Source organism: Phasianus colchicus, chromosome 12 (genome assembly GCF_987193195.1).
Source record: "Phasianus colchicus chromosome 12, bPhaCol1.hap1.1, whole genome shotgun sequence".
Taxonomy (NCBI): domain Eukaryota; kingdom Metazoa; phylum Chordata; class Aves; order Galliformes; family Phasianidae; genus Phasianus; species Phasianus colchicus.
This window is the reverse complement of record NC_143447.1, coordinates 10,938,814-10,956,384: the sequence shown is the minus strand read 5'-3', so window position 1 is coordinate 10,956,384 and position 17,571 is coordinate 10,938,814. Positions and strand designations below refer to the sequence as shown.

The window sequence follows — 17,571 nt, the reverse complement described above, 5'->3', positions numbered from 1 at the left end:
GGCATCGCGCTTTGGCGGGAAATGGTTGCCAGGGGCCCTTAGCAACGGCACGCGCCGGCCTGCAGCGCGCGGCCGCCCGTCTTCAGCTCTTCGGCGTGTTCTACCCCATACTTTTTTTTTTTTTTTCCCACCCGGTGCGCGTAACGCCATGCTTACGGCTGACGCCGAGGGCTGGAGAATTTTGTCACGGTGCTTCTTTGTCGTTGCTGCTGTTTTTCATCTCTCTCTCCACAGGGCTGCAAGCTTCTCCGCGCAGCTCGTGCTGAGTGCGGGCGCTGCGCTGCTGTGGCGTCCCGTGGTCACCGCTGCGCCGTTAGGCTGAGCTGCCTGTGCAAAGCTGTAATTTTGGTATAAGAGCTGTTTATCTTGACTGAGCCAAAGGCAGTCTGTGGTGTCTTAGTTGCAGGAGCCCTAGGGCAAGAATTAGCATTTCTTACGTCTTGTTTGTGCTTGCAAATAAGAGTGTAAGTTGAGCTTTTTCTTGTGCTCGACCTGGGATGTGCGAGTCGACTGATTTCTGTCAGACTTCTGCTTGTTTACAATCCTCGCGTTGCTTCCAATTTGTAAACAAAACCGGCACATATAAAAGCAGAGCAGACCTACTTGGTGATGCAACTTTCACATTTTTTCCCTGTATATATTTTAAAAGTACATAAATGATATAAATATCTTGCTACTTTGCATGGATATGCCTAGAAGAAAAGGGAAGTTCTGTTTTTATGATTGTCTCTTCTTTAGCGTCTTTCTTAACATTTAGGAATGTGATTCTTCTGCTTTTTGCAGAAATGACTACGAATGAGCTGTGTGTAAGCTACAGTGATTGCCTTAATTGTAAGTTTTGATAATCCAGAGTTTAAATATATGCTCACATGTGTTGTCTTATGGATTTTAGGGCATTCTGGTGAGAACAATTCTTACTGTATGTCAGTCAAAAATGGAAAAGCCTCCTTTGACTTTTGAAGAATTCCTACGGTCTCAGGACTTGGTGAGTCTGACTGCTTGTTATTTTAATAACCCATGTGTACAGCGGAGTGAACACACAGAAGTGGGGTCGTGAGCAAAGCCGCGTGAATGTAAATATCGAGAACTGAGTTTGAACACGGATTGTATTTCCTAAACCCTCAGGCATTGGAAATAAGAGGTTTGCAGCAATGGCAGCCCATCAAGAGTGGCCTTTCTGTTAGCTTCCTTTTTCCAGAAAGGTAAACCACGGAGGAAGTTTTTGTCTGCTGTAAGCACTTGTATTGTTGGAAGCATGCTTGAATGATGACACTGACCCACGCTTTATTTAAAATATTTGATCAGACCACAGCATTACAAACATAACACAAAGTGCTGAACCCTAAGGCAAAATGTGCTTATGAGTATGGCAGGGTGAACAGCTAGCTACTTTTGTTTTTTAATGAGGTTGCTTTCTTTTCTTGTACTGGGAAGCATTTAAGGGAAATCTTTCAATATGCTTTTATATTTTGTTAAATAATTTAATATAATGTGAATACCAATGATTCCTCAAAATTACACTATTCTTGAAGGAAACAGAAAATTCCTTTTGACCTGCCTACATAATCTGCAAGTACTGACTCACTCAAAGCCTCTAACTGCAGAGCTATGAGGAAAATAGTTCCTCTTCACTGAACCAAAGCTTTTTATCTCATGTAAACAACGAAAGAAAAATGTTTAAAAATGTTTTGTCAAGTGGAACATTTCATTATAAGAATTTAATTTTTACTTAAGGACAATTTATTTGAAGAAACAATCTGATATAAAATTGGAAGCATTATAATTTTGGATGGAAACATTATAATTCTGGATAATATCAAAACAAAATATTAATATATTTTAGTTTTTCACTTGGTTTTATTTGCTTTTTCCTTTTCTATCCTGAAATGCTTGTATGTATTACTGGTTTGCTCTTCATTTGATTTGGCAGGGAGAAGGGAGAGAACAATTTGTTTTTCTGTCCAGCTATTGTGGTAGAACATGTCATTGTTTTTCAGCTCTAGTAGGGATTTTAAAAACAAATTGATCGTTCCATATTAACACAAAGTTATTTCAGGGAAGTAACCAATTTGATGATTGACTTCAAATGACTAAAATCGGTTTCAACAGGTTGTTCAAATGTTTAAGCTACTAGTTTTAATTCTTCACTGAGCAAAGAGCAGTTTCTTCTTACGCTTCCAAGGCTGTTCTCAACAGATGGAAGACATTACTGTCCTTTCAGAGAACTTAAATTGCACATGATTTTATTTGTCTCTTTAGAAACATAACAACCCTTTTTTTCCCTGAGTTATCTCTTTTTCTAACTAAAAAGTTATAGTGCTTTTAATTGCTCTGCATATGCTATAATGGGCCTCCTTGGCCTATTTCTGTTTTTCCCTCTTTTTGAGATGATATAATCATCTCTGAATGTGGCACATGGAGCAGCAGGAAATTGCAGTCGATGTTAGCGATGTTGCCAAGATCTGATGTTCTAGAAAACTGTAAGTAAAACGTGCTTATACTGGTATTGCAACTCTTTATCCAGAATAAATTTCACAGGTTACCAAATTTAATCTTTCCATTTATATCGTGTTCAGAAATAATTATTTTTGATGTGTTCTGATTGCAGAAGGACTGGCCAAGATATGTCTGTTTGGATGAGCCTTATTCTTTGGTGGATAACTTAAGAAAAGACTGTTCCTTCAGCGCTGTCTCTAAGAGGCTGTATGAACATGCTCCACTGACCGTCAGTTCACTCTCAGATTTGGAGAGGAGAATGAATACATGCCTTATTGAACTAGAGAAACATGCTGAAAGAATCTTTTCATTACAGTGTGGACCAGCATCTCTAGAAGAACAGCTAATTGCCCCTGAACAGAGTAATAATCATTTCACATTTTTAAAGTAGAAACTGTAGTTAGAAAATGAGAAAAAAAACCCTAATGCCTTCAATAGATGTACGTAACTAGTGATTTCTGCCTACTTCTTGGTAACAGTGTAGACTAATAGAAAAAAAAGAAATGAATGTGAATGTAGATAGAATTTGTAGGTTTAGAGTTTGCAAAATTCCAGAAATTTAAGTAAACAGTGCATGTTTGAAGTTTCCTAGGTACCATTTAAAACACAGATACTGTTCCAGAGAAGTGTTTACAGCTTTTCCTCATTTGCAAGTACGAAGTATGAATTTTATAATTTAAAAAACCTAACAAGCTGAAGTCCCAGTTCTGGCTAGATTATAGCAACATTTTGTTTCAGACGTAACAAAGTGTCTATGAAAACATGTACTCCACAGATCTTGGTGTCCCTATAAAGTAAGGATGAGACGTGTAGAAAGACAAAAATGGTGATTTTCAAGTCTTCCAGTCCTTGCAGTAGTGCAGTAGGATGATGCAGCATCTTGTTTTGTGCATGTATGCATTTAGACATAGTTATGGATAAATGAAAAGTTTTTGTTTGATTAGAGCTTTTAGTCCCTACAATCATCAATCCAGATTCTATTTCTTGATACATTTGCTAATTTTTTTAAAGAGATTTCTACTGAGCAAATTGATTCAGAGCTTCTGACTTGGGAAAGTGAGACGAGGAAAACAAAGGTATATTATGTAATTATGTATTTTTAGTTCTCTTTGTGGGTTAGATGAGGAAGACAAAATTTGCAAGTCTTTTCCTTGGATCTAGAAGTTAGATTACATTTACCTTTGTATATTTTTGGGGTGGGGAAAAAACTATACAAAACAAACAGCCACATTTGAAGTATTTTTTTCTTTATATCTCTAAGGGTATTTTGTAATATACATCACCTAAAGTCTCAGTTTTAGACAGTTGCTCTTAATCTAAATCACACTCAAAGTTCATAGTATGAATTTTCCTAGCTGAAAATATTACTTATTCAATTGTGTGGAATAACCTTTATTTTGAATTGTGAACTTAATAACTTCCAGGCTGCCAAACGCATTACTGAGGAGTCAAAGGGTTGAAATGTAGAGGTGAGCTTTATTGTGTTAATTACATTTTTAAAATTATATGGCATTCTTTCTTATAAACATGTTTTGAGCTGTAAGTCAAAGGAATACCTCTGATACCAACCCAAGGGAAGAAAAACTGAGATTCATTCAAGATTCAGTATTAAATTTTCTAGACTACTTGAATTTAGGTGTATTTCATAATGGAAATTCCAAATACAGTATAAATATACTGGGTAGTTTTATTCATTTGATTTTATCATCAACTGTTGGGAGTGTCGTTTGTGACTTTCCAGTAAGGAAAGGGGGCCTGAAGAAAAGATGTCTGTCATAGTTTGGAATATCTTGACTCTGGTATGTCTTGAATGATGGTTGGATGCTAAGCGCAATCACATTCTTTTTTTTTAATATTAATGTGAATCCTCTTAGAACTAAGACATAAATTACTAATAAGCTAGTGAGTTAATATGCTGAGTGATGCAAAACCTAAAAGACTATACTGTATTTGTTATTTGGTCTACTAAAACTCAACTAAAGATTCAGTTAAAGAAACTATTGAGATATGTAAATGTAACAAATTCTCTGCTAGATTCTTGTGGGACATCTTGGAAGTATAATAAATACAAAGCACGGTTGCTCCTTATGTATCTGCCAATGGGATAGATCTCTCTAAGAGCTTGTGCAGTCTTCATTTTTGAAAATGCAAGATAAAGCCTTGAGAACCTGTGCTGGTCTCTCTCCTGAGGTCCCTTCCAGCCTGATTTAGCCAATGCTCCTGTAATATTGGTATCAGTTGGTAAGAAAGCAAGTAACTATGGTGGTAATACAGACAATGTACATTCTGCATTGGACACTCTAGCCTAAAGAAAATACCTTAAATAACTCAATCAGCTCATTTCAAACCAATGCTACTCACTGGGCAGACTCTTACACATAGTGTAATGTTGAAAGTCACTATATATGCTGTATGGCCAGTCAGAAGTTTGTACCTGACTGGAAACTACTAGAGGAGCAAATATGCCAAATATATCCAAAATGGCCAAGAAACAGTATCATCTCAAATTGAAAAAAATAATATGTATAGGTTAAAAGAAGCAAAAAGCCCAGCAAGTATGAAAAATTGAATTGGGTTTACTCATTCTTTCTAATAGAAAATATTTTTTTTGAGAAATCTTGCAAGATACAAAGTGTGTCAAAGGTTGAAGCGATCATTTCATGTACTTTGACAGACTTATGGTAAAAAAAAAAGAAAACAATTACAAAAGAAAGTGTTATAAAATAGAGTCACCAGCACTGTTGAAGAATCCTTTGTAGATTTTAATTTAGAAAAAAACTGCTTATAAGTTTGAAATGCTGTTTTCTCAGCGCAGCATCACTGAGGGAACGTAATTATCAGCTTTAGTTACTGAAGATTTTTCTTTTCTTTTTAGAGCTGTAGTTACCCTCGTTTCAAAAACCAACGTTTAGAATTATCAAGACATTTGGAAGCTTCAAAACTTCGAGACTTAGTTATAAAAGAATGATATTGCCAAGTATGCACTCTTTGCTTCAATATCCTAATCACAAGCTGCCAATAAAGAGTAATGCAAAATATTTTGACTCATTCATCTTCGTATGTTCCACTTTCAGACAGGTTTTAGTATCACTATTAGCATTGATTGAAGTTACAAAATTGCCAGATCTAGGAACTGTTTAGTTTTAACTCATTATTGTTGAAGAATTCTTCTAGCTGCCCTGTCCTGTGTCCTGCAATTGGCCAGTAATTAAAGTAGTGAAACAAGTAATCTAACATTCATATTAAACTTAAAAAGAATTTCAAAAACCAAGTAAGCTCAGGGAACATGTAATTTTCTTTTACAGACTCCTTGGCATGTGTGTTACACATCATGTTGAATTACATGGGTTTTTTTGTTTGCTTTTTTACTGTATCATTGACTACTTGTATCTCATAGCACTCAGGGAATGGTTGAACATTATGCACAAAGAGAAAGGATTGCCTGTAACACCTCAGTCTAATTACTGCAGGAATTGTAATCTTGTTTAAGTATGAATTTGCAGCAAGTATGTAAAACACTTGAATGCTATTATGCAAATGAATTCCAGATGAATTTCTTCTGTGTGATCATATGCTCGTATTCTGTAGCTGGTGGGCATGAACCTCATGGCTATGAAACTGATCTTGCATTAGCATATCAAACAGGGCCTCACCACACATGTTGCTACTATATGCTCATGTCTCCCACCTGGAGACAGATATTCCTTATTTCTTTCATAAGACCACAGAAGAAAAATGAAGACAGTATTCAGGAGCTTCTCGGTGTCCTGTTAATTAATGGCTCTTTTTCATTAGGCGAAGAAAGATTTATTTGTTGTTATGCTAATTCCTTCAGTATGTGTGCACTCATCTTTTACTACTGATCAGGGATCCTTATTCTGTCTGAAGTTACAGCTTTCACACCTGCATCTGGACTAAATGAGCCAGGAAAATTGCAGTTGACAGTTTGAAGTATTATTGTAATTGTAACCTTTCTATTCTAATTTTCTACTTATTTCAGTGGGAATTAGCAGTGTCTTCAAATTCTTTGGTTACTTCATTAGCAGACAAATGAAAAGGCATGGTCTTTTCTTGCATGGCCAGTACTTTAATCCGTGGTTGAAAAGATAGGGATAATTTAGAGCTATGTCTCTGCTGTCTTTGTCATCAGCCTTAGATGGTGATCTCTGTTCCTGTAAGCTGTTAGCTGACCCAGGGTTACATTTTCCTTGGGAAAGTCTGTTTGTGGAGGTGACCCAGTGTCACTGCCACCACTGCTGGGATGCACTCACATCCAATGTTGGTCTCCATAAATGTTCAGCAAGTGTTGGTAAATTTTGATGGGTTTAAGAACTTTGGCTATTTTTGCTTAAATATATGCAAACATAGCCAGATAGCCAAGGTACAAGTAATATCAAAAACCTTTTAGCACTTCTGCACTGGTTCTGGAACAACTTTGAATCGGTGCTTGTGTCCAAATGGAAATTTATCTGGTACCTGTATCTGCTTTGTTGCTAGGATTAGTTACACTATTTGTGCTCTTGCATTTTTAAAATTAAATTAAATTTAAAATTTAAATGCAACAAGTGTGATTTGCTGCCTTGTTAATTTTGTGTAACTTAGTTTTTGTGGTTTTAACTCTATATATTTAAACATTTTGTGGTAACTTTAGTGAAAATTAACTAAAAAAAAACCCTCAAACAGAATAAAACAAAAAAACACTGAAGAGCTGAGAGAGTTGTTGGTAACCAGCAAATGCAGATGTCTCCCCATCATTTATGATGACCTAATGGTGAGGTGCCCAAAGAATCTGCTTTTGTTCTCAGTGGAAGCTGAATATTTCCCTGCAAGCTTTTTTTCCTTCAGTATTTCCTCAATCTGAAAGAAAGCTCCCATTTTCTTCTGGATTGTGTTCCAAATGAAAATCCTTGCATTTCCTGTCCTTGTCTAGTTTCAGTTTGTTCTGTGGTTTTAAGATTTTAGAATTGCAGCACTCAGCATAATAAATATTTCATTGTTGGTTTGACAGAAGGAAGTTCTTGAAGTCTGGAGAAACTTGTTTCTCTCGAAATTATCTATTGCAGCATTTCAGGATTTCTTTTTTTTCGTGCTGCTTCCTCCAAAAGTTTAAAGGTATAAATGAATTTGATGCATTCCTACGTCTGTTATTATCAAAGAAGTAAGCTGTAGATTCTTCAAATTGGTTATAGATGAAGACCAGTACATCAATTACAGGCTGAAGACTAACTGACATATAACTTTAAACAGCAGTAGTTGAACACACAAACAGCTAATTTAGTTAGCAGGTTTATAGCATGATGCCTATAATAAGCATTTAGATCAGAATTGTTTGTGATACTTTGCTTACTTTGTGTATTGATGCTAGGACTTGCATAAGGTATGATTTAGCAGTATTTAGGTTAAGAATATAGATTAAAAATGTATATATTCTATTACCTCAGGTGATCACTGTGTTCTTTATTAAGAAGAGAAGGAAAATATTCAAATGGTTGGAGATTGTGGTTATATACACTGGCTTCAATTCAGTACAGCACTTAGATTCCATCTTAATTACTGGCTGGTACACCACATATGCTTCAAATAATAGACATTCTTAAGTATGCTTCTGAATCAGGATCTACTGCAGTATACTTAAAAAAATCTGTCAGTACAGAAGAAAATATTAGAATAAGAAGTGGAATTATTTTAAGAATATATTTCAGTATTGTATATATACAGAAAGATGCTGTATTGTGGCTCATAAAAGTATTAGCATGTCACATAAACAAATTTACACATATCCAGGTTGACAGTGTTTGGCTGCACAAGGGAGTGCATGTATGCAAGAAGAGAGAGGGCAGTCAGAAATATTGAGGGGATCTAGAAATTATCACTTCTTTGTCACGAAGTTGATTTTTTGGCTCATATAATGTGTGAGTAGTAAAACAGTGTTAAAAGATGAGAAATTTGTAAATTTCGTGTTTTTAATTAGCTACCATGATCAGCTCAATATCATTAAAGAATACTTTATCCTAATTTTAGGCCTTAGTGTCTTGTTGAAAGTACATAATTTGTTTAAATCACTGCCCTCCAATTCCATCTTAACTGGGAGCTTTGATATTGGCTAAGCACATTATAGAGAAGTGCATTCACTTGGTACAGCTGCCTGATGTTTCACACAAGTAATAGAAGGGAGCACTATTCTTTTTTTAGAAGGATGACTTTGCAATTACTGCAAATGAGTATTTTTACATTAGCTAAAAAGATTGTAGTATGAAAGCTCTTTTCGTAGCTCTGTTAGATACAGTGTTATTCTCGTATTGGCTGGTGTATCCTGATTGTTTGTCACAAATACTTTACATCACTTTCTGTGAAGCGTTTCCTGAATTCCTTAGAAGATTTGATGATGATTTTATGGACGGATTGGTAGACTTAATTTTTCAATGGATATCAGGTACTGTTTTTCTGTTTTCGTCCAGACCACCAGATTTCATTTCAGTGAGAATCTATAGCTCCGTTTTTCCCCCCCTTGTAGAAAGATACATGAATATAAAAAAAAATGGAAATACTATTGTCAAAGCTGGCAACATCTTTCTTCTGATTGTTGGCAAATGAATATGATTAAACATTGTAAAACAGTACTCTGGAAAGGAAACAAAGAATCTGAGCTGTTTATCTCTGGCATTATTTCTCTTTCTTTAGTCAAAAAAATAAAACTGGATTTGACCTTTCAAAATGCTTTTGCCAAAAATGTATCAAACTATGTCTGCAACATACTTTGATTGCTAAGCTGTGCTGTATCAATGCCTTGGCAATTTAGTTTAGTATTCTGTTGTCAGCTGATACTGTGGAAGCATTCTGCATTCTAATTATTTACTTGAGCAGTGAGATTAGCTGGGCATGACCTCCCAGTGTTTAATAATGATGAAGTCTTGCTGTGAATTATGAGAAATTTCAGACAACCAGATTACCTTTCTATCTTTCTATTGTAATACAATTAAGCTACAGTTTTGCAACTATTTCTGTATCAGATGATTGAGAATTAAAAATTGTTCCCCATTAAATTAAGCTATTTCTGGGGCAAAATCCCCATATGAATGTTGCATTAGAACTATGAGTGTAGTGAGAGCTCTGATGTCGCTGAGTGTTTCAAAGCTTGTGTGTCTCAGAGTCCAAGTGAGTGGCAACTGATAATCTCTTTAGAGCTGGTGGTTATCAGCATAATGCTGAAAAGAAAGTATACTATTTTGAAGATTACATATATGCTCTAATCCAGTCCTGTTATTGCTTTACAGCAGTGATTCTGTTCTGGCATAGCTCCTGTAGCTGTAAAAGTACTGAAATATTATAGAATTAGCCAGCGAGGATGTAATCATACCTGGAGACATAATTGAACTGATGAATGCTGATCATTTCAGTGCTTTCTTTGTGATACAGTATAGAAGAGTTATTGTTAAGAATCTACAGTAAGCACATAAATGCAGCCAGGATAGAAGTCATATAATTCAAGTAAAGCACAAGAAAAACTGTATTTCTGAGAAAGCTGCTGAACATGGTAAGCATAGGTTGCTTTTTGGTTAAACAGAAGACTAGGAGGTCTTCCCCATTGATTATTTGTAGGAGGCCTTGAAGTTATTTCTCTATTAGAAACCCCAAACCAGAAGAAAAGTATAAATATGCGTACAGGATTCTTGACTGTACCTGTCCTAGAAGCTTCCTTTGGAAATGGCATTACCATTAAATATCACCATGTCTTAACAGTGTTTATGATTCTTAGATCGTACACATTATTTAATATCCATTTCAAAACTTAGATTTAGAGCAGATTTCTATCTTTAGTTCTTGTTTATTTAGATTTCATGGCAATGTGGAATTCATTATCTTGTATGTTGAAGCTGATTGACAAATGCAATAGAAATGTGTTTTTGAAGTAGGCACAAAATACAAAAATATTTTCTCAAAACCTTTCTCTATGTCAGTCAGCGTTTCTTGAGCAGAATTTTCTTTTTAGTTACAGACAGAGAAAATTATGTATAGAAATAAAAATACCCTGAAAAATCTAATTTGGAGAAGGTTTACATATTTCAAGGTTATATGCACCAAACCTCAAGTGGGCCTTTAACTTGAAAGAGCTGCATAAACCCACAGTAAAATCTGTAATGTGTAAAAATAGATAATGGATAGAATTAACTGAAATTTAGTCAGACTGAAAAAAAAAAACCAACAAGGATATTGCTGTTATGGCAGAGATTCTGTATCTGCATGAAATTTATAGTGTGGGAGCTGTGCAGAATTCTACTGGAATGAATACTGAAAGCCACTGACTAAAGTAAATTATGTATTGCTGCCAGAATAATTCACAACCTCACAAAAAATATGCAAATGTATTAAATTACTGGAATTGGAAGAACCACAAAGTAAGGATATTTATCCGTGTAGAAAATGAAGCAGAAGTAGAAGGAAGATAGAAAAAAATCTCTGTGAAGACACTGGTTGAGTTTAAATATATGAATATAGTTATTTCAGTTACTGGGCTTTGTTCCTTAGCTTAAGGTTGACCATAAGCATAACACTGTTTACACTGGATACGAGAAAGTAATTTTAATTTAAATTGGGATGAATCACAGGGCACATTTCAAAGTACCATCAATATTTTTCTAAATTTTATTTTATTTTTTTTTCAGATCTAAAACCAAGGAAGCATGTATGGAATAAATAGAGTCTTGAAAGCTGTAAGGTTACCACTGTAATTCGTAACAGTAAAGGTGCTACTGCTGACGTACCAGTGAGTGAATCTGCCACAGCAGCTCGTAAGTCTTGTAAATATTTTTACACTCACAATGCACGTTTATGTTTATACATATTGTAATGTAATTTATAGTACGTTGCAAAATCTAATTGTCAACATATATTATTAGTAATATTTTCACTTTATTTTTGCACAGAATCAAAATGTCATAGCAGTTAAAAATAAATTGATCGGTCATTTCCTCTAATCCTGTTAACAGCTGTTCTTTTGCTACTGCTTTCTCTAGCACAGGGTTCTCATTTTCATTCTGAGTTGCATTCTGTTTTCTACCTCTTTTTTTTTTTCCCTGTCCTGAAGTTTCTGTTTTTCTTCCTCCTTTATTCTGCCAGTCTTTTCTTGCTACTCTTAGTCTTCCTTCTGCCCCCAAAGCTTTGCCTTTTTTTTTTCCTATCATTTTTTTCATGTGCTCAATGTGATTATGTGCTTTTGTGGATTTAGATCACTCCACCATGATCGAGGTAAGGAAACTTGATTTTTGTTGTAAAACAACTCAGAGGAAAACATCTGTGCGAAAACTTATAAATTTGCCAGTTCTTAAAGAGCAGCTGAAGAAAAAATTCAGAAATTCCTTAGTGATGGAATCAACCTGAATGGGATAAGAGGTCTGCGTGCAGATCGCCAGCCTCTACCGTTTTCAAGGATACTGCTCTGACAGATTTTCCCAACAGTTAAATGGTTAGGAAAAGATAGAGGCTTCTCTCATATTTACTAATGTTAAGGAGAGAATGGAGCATGATGTACTCAGGAAATCCTAAATTAGTGAAATACTGCAGAAATATCTGAGGCAAGGAAGTCTTCTAGCATGTGCCATCATTTCCCCACAAACTTGCTCTTGTAATGTAGACGTAAGACAACTGTGTGATTTTTTATGGGTGCAGTGCGCTATGAGCAACAAGGAAGAGTTGCTCTTGAGAGCTCACTGAAGGATTTGTTCTCTACAAATGAATTCTTTGCAGAATCTGTGTGTGGATTGGCTACACACCTCTGTGGCTTAATAAAACGAACTAGTTCACTGTCATTATATACTGCCTGTTAGCTTTCCTGAATAATGTTCCTTTTTTTCCTTTAGTAGTTCTTTTCAAGTATAATTGAAGGGGAAAAAAAAACAACCACTGTTTCTTTTAAATTGAAAGTCAGTGTTACTCTCTTCGTGTTACAGTCTGGGAAGGAAAATCTTGTTTATAAAATCCATTTTTTTTGTTTGTTACTCTATTTGCAGTACAGGTTTTAGAAACAGAAATGTATTATGTTGTTGAAAACAATCGTCAGAGGAACATTTGGGTTTAAAATATAATATGCTTTTACAAAACCAAAAGCCAGTGGAAACATTTGCATGATTTTTATAAATTCCAATGGTTTTCTTCTGGTATAATCAGGTTTCCTTTGCCTTTTGAAGTTCAGTCATTACAGTATTTTGCTAGTACATGAAAAATAAGTATATGAAACTCAGTAGAAAGTGGTTATTTGCAGAGCAGGTTCAATAAATCACCTCAGTTGTTGGTTATAATAACACTTCTGGCCTGAGTTTGTTTCATTGACAGTACTTTTTTGAAGTCACTAAAGCTATTGTGGTCCTAATGCTTCTTTGCAAAAGAAGATAGAATGACTTCTTTTTTCCTATGAAAATATAATAAAAGGAGAAGCCTTTCTATTTTAGTTTTCCTATTATTATCCTATTCTGTGCTCTACCACAGTGCTTTAGGCTCTCAGGGCACTCTCAGTTTTGTTTAATAGTCTCTTGTTCTCATTTATGAACACTGAGAAGCTTGTTACTTGCCCAGATCCTTTTTGGTGTATAATGTCCCGTAAAATCACTAGGAAAAGGGTGTACAGGCAAGTTAGCTGTCAGTGTGTTGTATCTTATACAAGAATTGAGCATCCATGGTTTCCACATGTTCAATTTCATCTGGAGGTCTCATGTAATGTTCCTGTGCTATGCAGTAATATTACAGCAACTCAGTTAGACATAAACAAGCTAACTTTGTTAGCTTGCTTAAACACAGACAGCAATCTAACCATGACAATATGGTGTCCTGTGTTGTGACCAAATCACTGTGAATTTAGACATAAATCCAGCAATATCCCCCCTACTGACTTGTGCCCTGCTGAGATTATTATGGTGATTTAAAACTAGCATGAAAGTATGTTTAATGTATTAGCAGCATGCGTCAGGCTTGTACCTCTTTTACTTACGTAGGGAGTAGGACTTTGACAATGGCTTTCTTAAAGTTATGTGTGAAATTTATAGCAGAACCAAATTTCAAAGGCCAGTAGATTAATCATGATAATTCAGCAGTCACTAGTTGATGACTTGCTTTATGTCTATTCAAAACTGATGCTGTCCAAGGTAATAATAAATTGTGAGAGAACTGAGACTCTTCAGCCTGGAGAAGTAGAAAGTAAGAAGGTATCTTATCCATATTTGTAGAAACCTGAAAGGAGGATGCAAAGAAGCTGGTGCTAATCTCTTCAGTAGTGCCCAGTGCCAGGGCAGGATGTGCAAACTGAAACATATGTTCTATCTTAACATCAGGAAACCCTTACTGTTCTGGTGACTGAGCAATGGAACTCTCCTTGGAGTATCTCTCTTTGGAGACTCTCCAAAGCCATGTGGATGTGGCTTTGAGCAGCCTGCTTTAGGTGGCCCTGCTGAACAAGGGGTTTTGGACCAGAGGTGACTTCCAACCTTGACCATTCTGTCATCTGTGATTGGGCTTCAGTTTGAAAACATTGTAAACTTTGTGCCAAGTATATGCATTATACTTAATTCTCATCAGGAATTAATTTTCTCTGAGTTTAGTTCTTTTTTTCTCCTCTATATTATGAGTCAGTCTTGTCAAGTGCCAAGACTCTTAGTAAAAGCATTTCATAATGAAATAAACCTATTTTGGTAAACTAGCATCTGCCTTCTAAACAGAGTTGGAGAAAACCACCTATTTTTTATGTTTGGAGTGTAAGCAGGTTTAGAATAGTCTGGAATGCTTGAGATTTACAAGCTAGCTTTCCTCAGACAGGTATTGTGAAGTCATTTACAGAGCTCAGGTTTTAACACGTGGTGGTTTTTAATTGTTATATGACTGATTTGCAAATCAATCAATTTGCAGTCAGTTTGGTTTGCAAATTTTTCTAATCAAATTCTGCAGCTCTATTTTATAAGACTGTTTAAATGTTTCTGGATTTCTGCTTAGAAGACAGTTCTAAATTAAAGGTATTCTCAGATTTGATACACTGGATGGATCTTATATTGCTTTCTGTTAATCTTTTCCACTCTGTACTGGAATAGAACAAACTGGGATGTGTTTTAGCTTTTAAGACTGTTTGTTAAAGTGCCAGAAAATAATTGAAGAGAAACCATGAAAAAAAGGGAAAAATCTGATTTTTTTCTCGATTACAACACCTCCATTGCTAGGTCAGCATAAGGAAGGTATTGCAACATGCTAGGCTGTATGACTCTGTGCTACTGCAGGGATTTGAGCTTGGGCATCTTTTCCTAAACCATTCACCTGTAGACTATATGTCAGATATAACAATAAAATGTAAGCCAGCTTTGGTTTAACTAATAAGGATGGTAGTGTAATAGTCCATTGTATACAACGTAGATCAGTATGTGCAAATTACCTTAGGGACTCAAGAATTGCTTGACTGTGTGCTTATATTCTTGAACAACATAATCAAAAGATCTTTAGAAGAACCTATCTGTATCTAATTTAAGCACTATTTTGCATATATTTGCATATGAACATACATACTTGCACACAAGTTTAAACTTCAGTTGAGCTTTAAAACACAATCTTTGGGAGATGTAGCTCTTTCCATTTTTATTTCAAAGCTTCAACTAAGCTAATTTATATCTAGAAACTTTTGCTAGTATATTAATGTTAATTGTGAATAGTGACTTTATTTCAGTGTTAATATATTCACAGAGAAGTGCAGACAGTTTCCAGCAAGAAGTATTCCTTGATAGTACAGTCTATTTTTTCCCTGAACAAGCAATAGATCAAGCAGCAGAAGCACAGTGAGTGTTTACCCATGTAGTTGTATTGACAGATTTTCTTCATGGTCTGGTTCATATCTACACTTCAATTTTTGATAATACTAAGTCAAACTCCACAAGTAACTTCCAAGTTATAGTATTTGATAAGCAAATAGTTGTTACAGGATATATATATATATATTTCTTAAAGAGAATTGTTGCAGGCAGTTTTGTGAGTGCAGTTACAAAGAAGGTGTCTCAATATGTAGAAAAAAAAGCTTGTGTCTAGATACCTGTGCTGAAAAGTAGAGCACTTAAGTCCATTAATTCCACTTGACTCCATCTCAAGTTGGTAATGATCATGCAACAGCTGTTTTAGCTAAATTTTGGTGATCTTTGAGCACAAATCACAATGCTGAGAAAACTTGTAGGCAAACTGAACAGAATAAAGTAACTTTCCAGTCATGTAGGGCTTACTTAAACACTTTCATACCTAGAAAAGTAATGTATCTCTTCTTCATCACGTCACGTGGATCTTGGCTGGTCTTTCACATTAGTCATATGGGTTCTTACACTGTTCTCTGAGGATCGGTTCCACCATCTGAGGATTTATTCTGCAACTTTCTTTTACCTAGTATAACTCTGAGCTGCTATTAAATCAACTTGAGCGTGTGGCAAAGATTTTTTACGTTTTTGCATTGTTTCCTTTGAGATGTCCATTGTGCGATTTGCTGCAGGCTGTCGTTTTTGTCTGCCATCCAACGTATGTTGGCAAGAGGGTTGTGTACTAGACTTTGTGTCTGGTCACAGAAAAAAATTCATGCATCTCAGCCAGACCATTTTGTTATTCCTTTAGAATTAAAAGCATATGAAACAGATGCAGCTTAATAAGTTTTTTTTTTTTTTTATAAATAACATTAAAATAACTTAAAACAATAAAGTTCAAATACAACTTAAAATAAAGTTTAATGCTGTAACAACAGAAAAAGCATGTATAAGGTTGGAAAAAAAAAAAAAAAAGAACAATATTAAAAGCCGTATGCCCTAACAGGAATTATACAAAAGATAGGATATGTTACATAAAATACCTTAATATGTCTGAATTTTTGCTTCGTCGTTATATAAATTGTTACTTTGTGAGAAGTGAGATGAAGTACGTTATTTATTCCTATTATTTTACATACACTATTTTGAAACATCTTTTAGAGCAGCATTAAGTATTTGTTTCATTAATAGATAGGAACATTTTTGTAGTAGAGTAAACTTATTTTTTCCAAACTAACTCTTTTATCTGAATGCAACAATAGACATTTACAAGATTATATATTTTTCTGATCATATAGTTTATGTATAGGATATCGGCTTCTTGGGGGAAGTATTTAAAATACTGCTCAGCCTCCACACTTACTATTGACTTGATAATCTGACAACTCGTTCCAGCAGCCTTAAAGTCTGACATATTTTACACAACATTATCATCTGCTTATTATTATTATAGCAGCCATATTTAAGAAGCAGATTGTTTTCTGGTTTTTTTTTGTGTGGTTTTTTTCATTTAAATTAAATATTATCAGATAATCAAGTCATGACTTATTCTTCAGGGTAAATTAATTTAAGAAACTACCCAGTTAAAATGACTAAGATAATGATTGTACAACTCTTTAGAATTTTTTACAGCTTTTAGTTAGGAAATCTGGTTTTGTGTATATTTTCAAATCTTTTCCATGTAGTCTCTTAAAAATAAACATAAATGCGCAAGTCCAGCTTGTTCAGTTTCTCAGTAGTATTCCAGCCTCTCTTGATACCTTGTCAAATAATCTTCTTAAAAATAATCTTCCTGCTGGAACTAGTTCTGTACAGATCATGTAGATTAGGATATTGCCAGAGGAAGAAAGTGGGATGCTCTGTGTTCTTTCTTCGTTTTTTTACCCTTCATGGGAACACCTTTGTGGTTCAATGTAACAAACATCTCTTTTCCTTTGTGTGTCCATTTTGCAGAAGCGTATGTATTATAATGGTTTTCTTCAATTAGTTCTATGAAGTTGCAATCCTCGTTGCATACTTTCTGTTGAGAATAAATAATTTAGAATAAAATTAGTACAAGTGTTTTTTAAATGCAATCAGAGGATACTTAGATTGGGGGAGATGGGAGAAAAAGGTTCATCACACAAGTTAAACGTTTTTAATATGATGAATATTAAACAAATTGATATATTAGTAATAATCAAATAATAATATTAACAGTGATAACAAATAAATTATGCTTCTGAAACCTGAGTATTGAATATTTGAACTTTATATACTCCCTGTTAAC

General features: G+C 34.9%; 3 protein-coding genes across 4 annotated transcripts in view; 2 read left to right on the top strand and 1 right to left on the bottom strand.

Moving 5' to 3' along the window:
* Window positions 1–5,796, top strand: part of LOC116225321 (protein FAM227B) — an 85,416-nt gene extending 79,620 nt beyond the window's left edge. The window contains 5 exon segments of the mRNA XM_090148927.1: window positions 893–985; window positions 2,609–2,858; window positions 3,508–3,572; window positions 3,921–3,965; window positions 5,372–5,796. Of these exon segments, the coding sequence (XP_090005053.1) occupies window positions 935–985; window positions 2,609–2,858; window positions 3,508–3,572; window positions 3,921–3,965; window positions 5,372–5,464 (504 nt within the window). The 5' untranslated portion in view covers window positions 893–934 and the 3' untranslated portion in view covers window positions 5,465–5,796.
* A 2,952-nt stretch (window positions 5,797–8,748) lies between these two features.
* LOC149916271 (protein FAM227B-like) overlaps window positions 8,749–17,571 on the top strand; it is a 64,617-nt gene continuing 55,794 nt past the window's right edge. Inside the window, 2 exon segments of the mRNA XM_090149281.1 lie at window positions 8,749–8,929; window positions 11,160–11,294. Of these exon segments, the coding sequence (XP_090005407.1) occupies window positions 8,749–8,929; window positions 11,160–11,294 (316 nt within the window).
* The window catches only part of FGF7 (fibroblast growth factor 7), a 30,222-nt gene continuing 27,751 nt past the window's right edge, over window positions 15,101–17,571 (bottom strand). For both annotated transcript variants that reach the window (XM_031587643.2, XM_090148926.1), the window contains exon 4: window positions 15,101–17,322. In XM_031587643.2, the coding sequence (XP_031443503.2) occupies window positions 17,128–17,322 (195 nt within the window). In that variant the 3' untranslated portion in view covers window positions 15,101–17,127. The remainder of the gene's footprint in view (window positions 17,323–17,571) is intronic.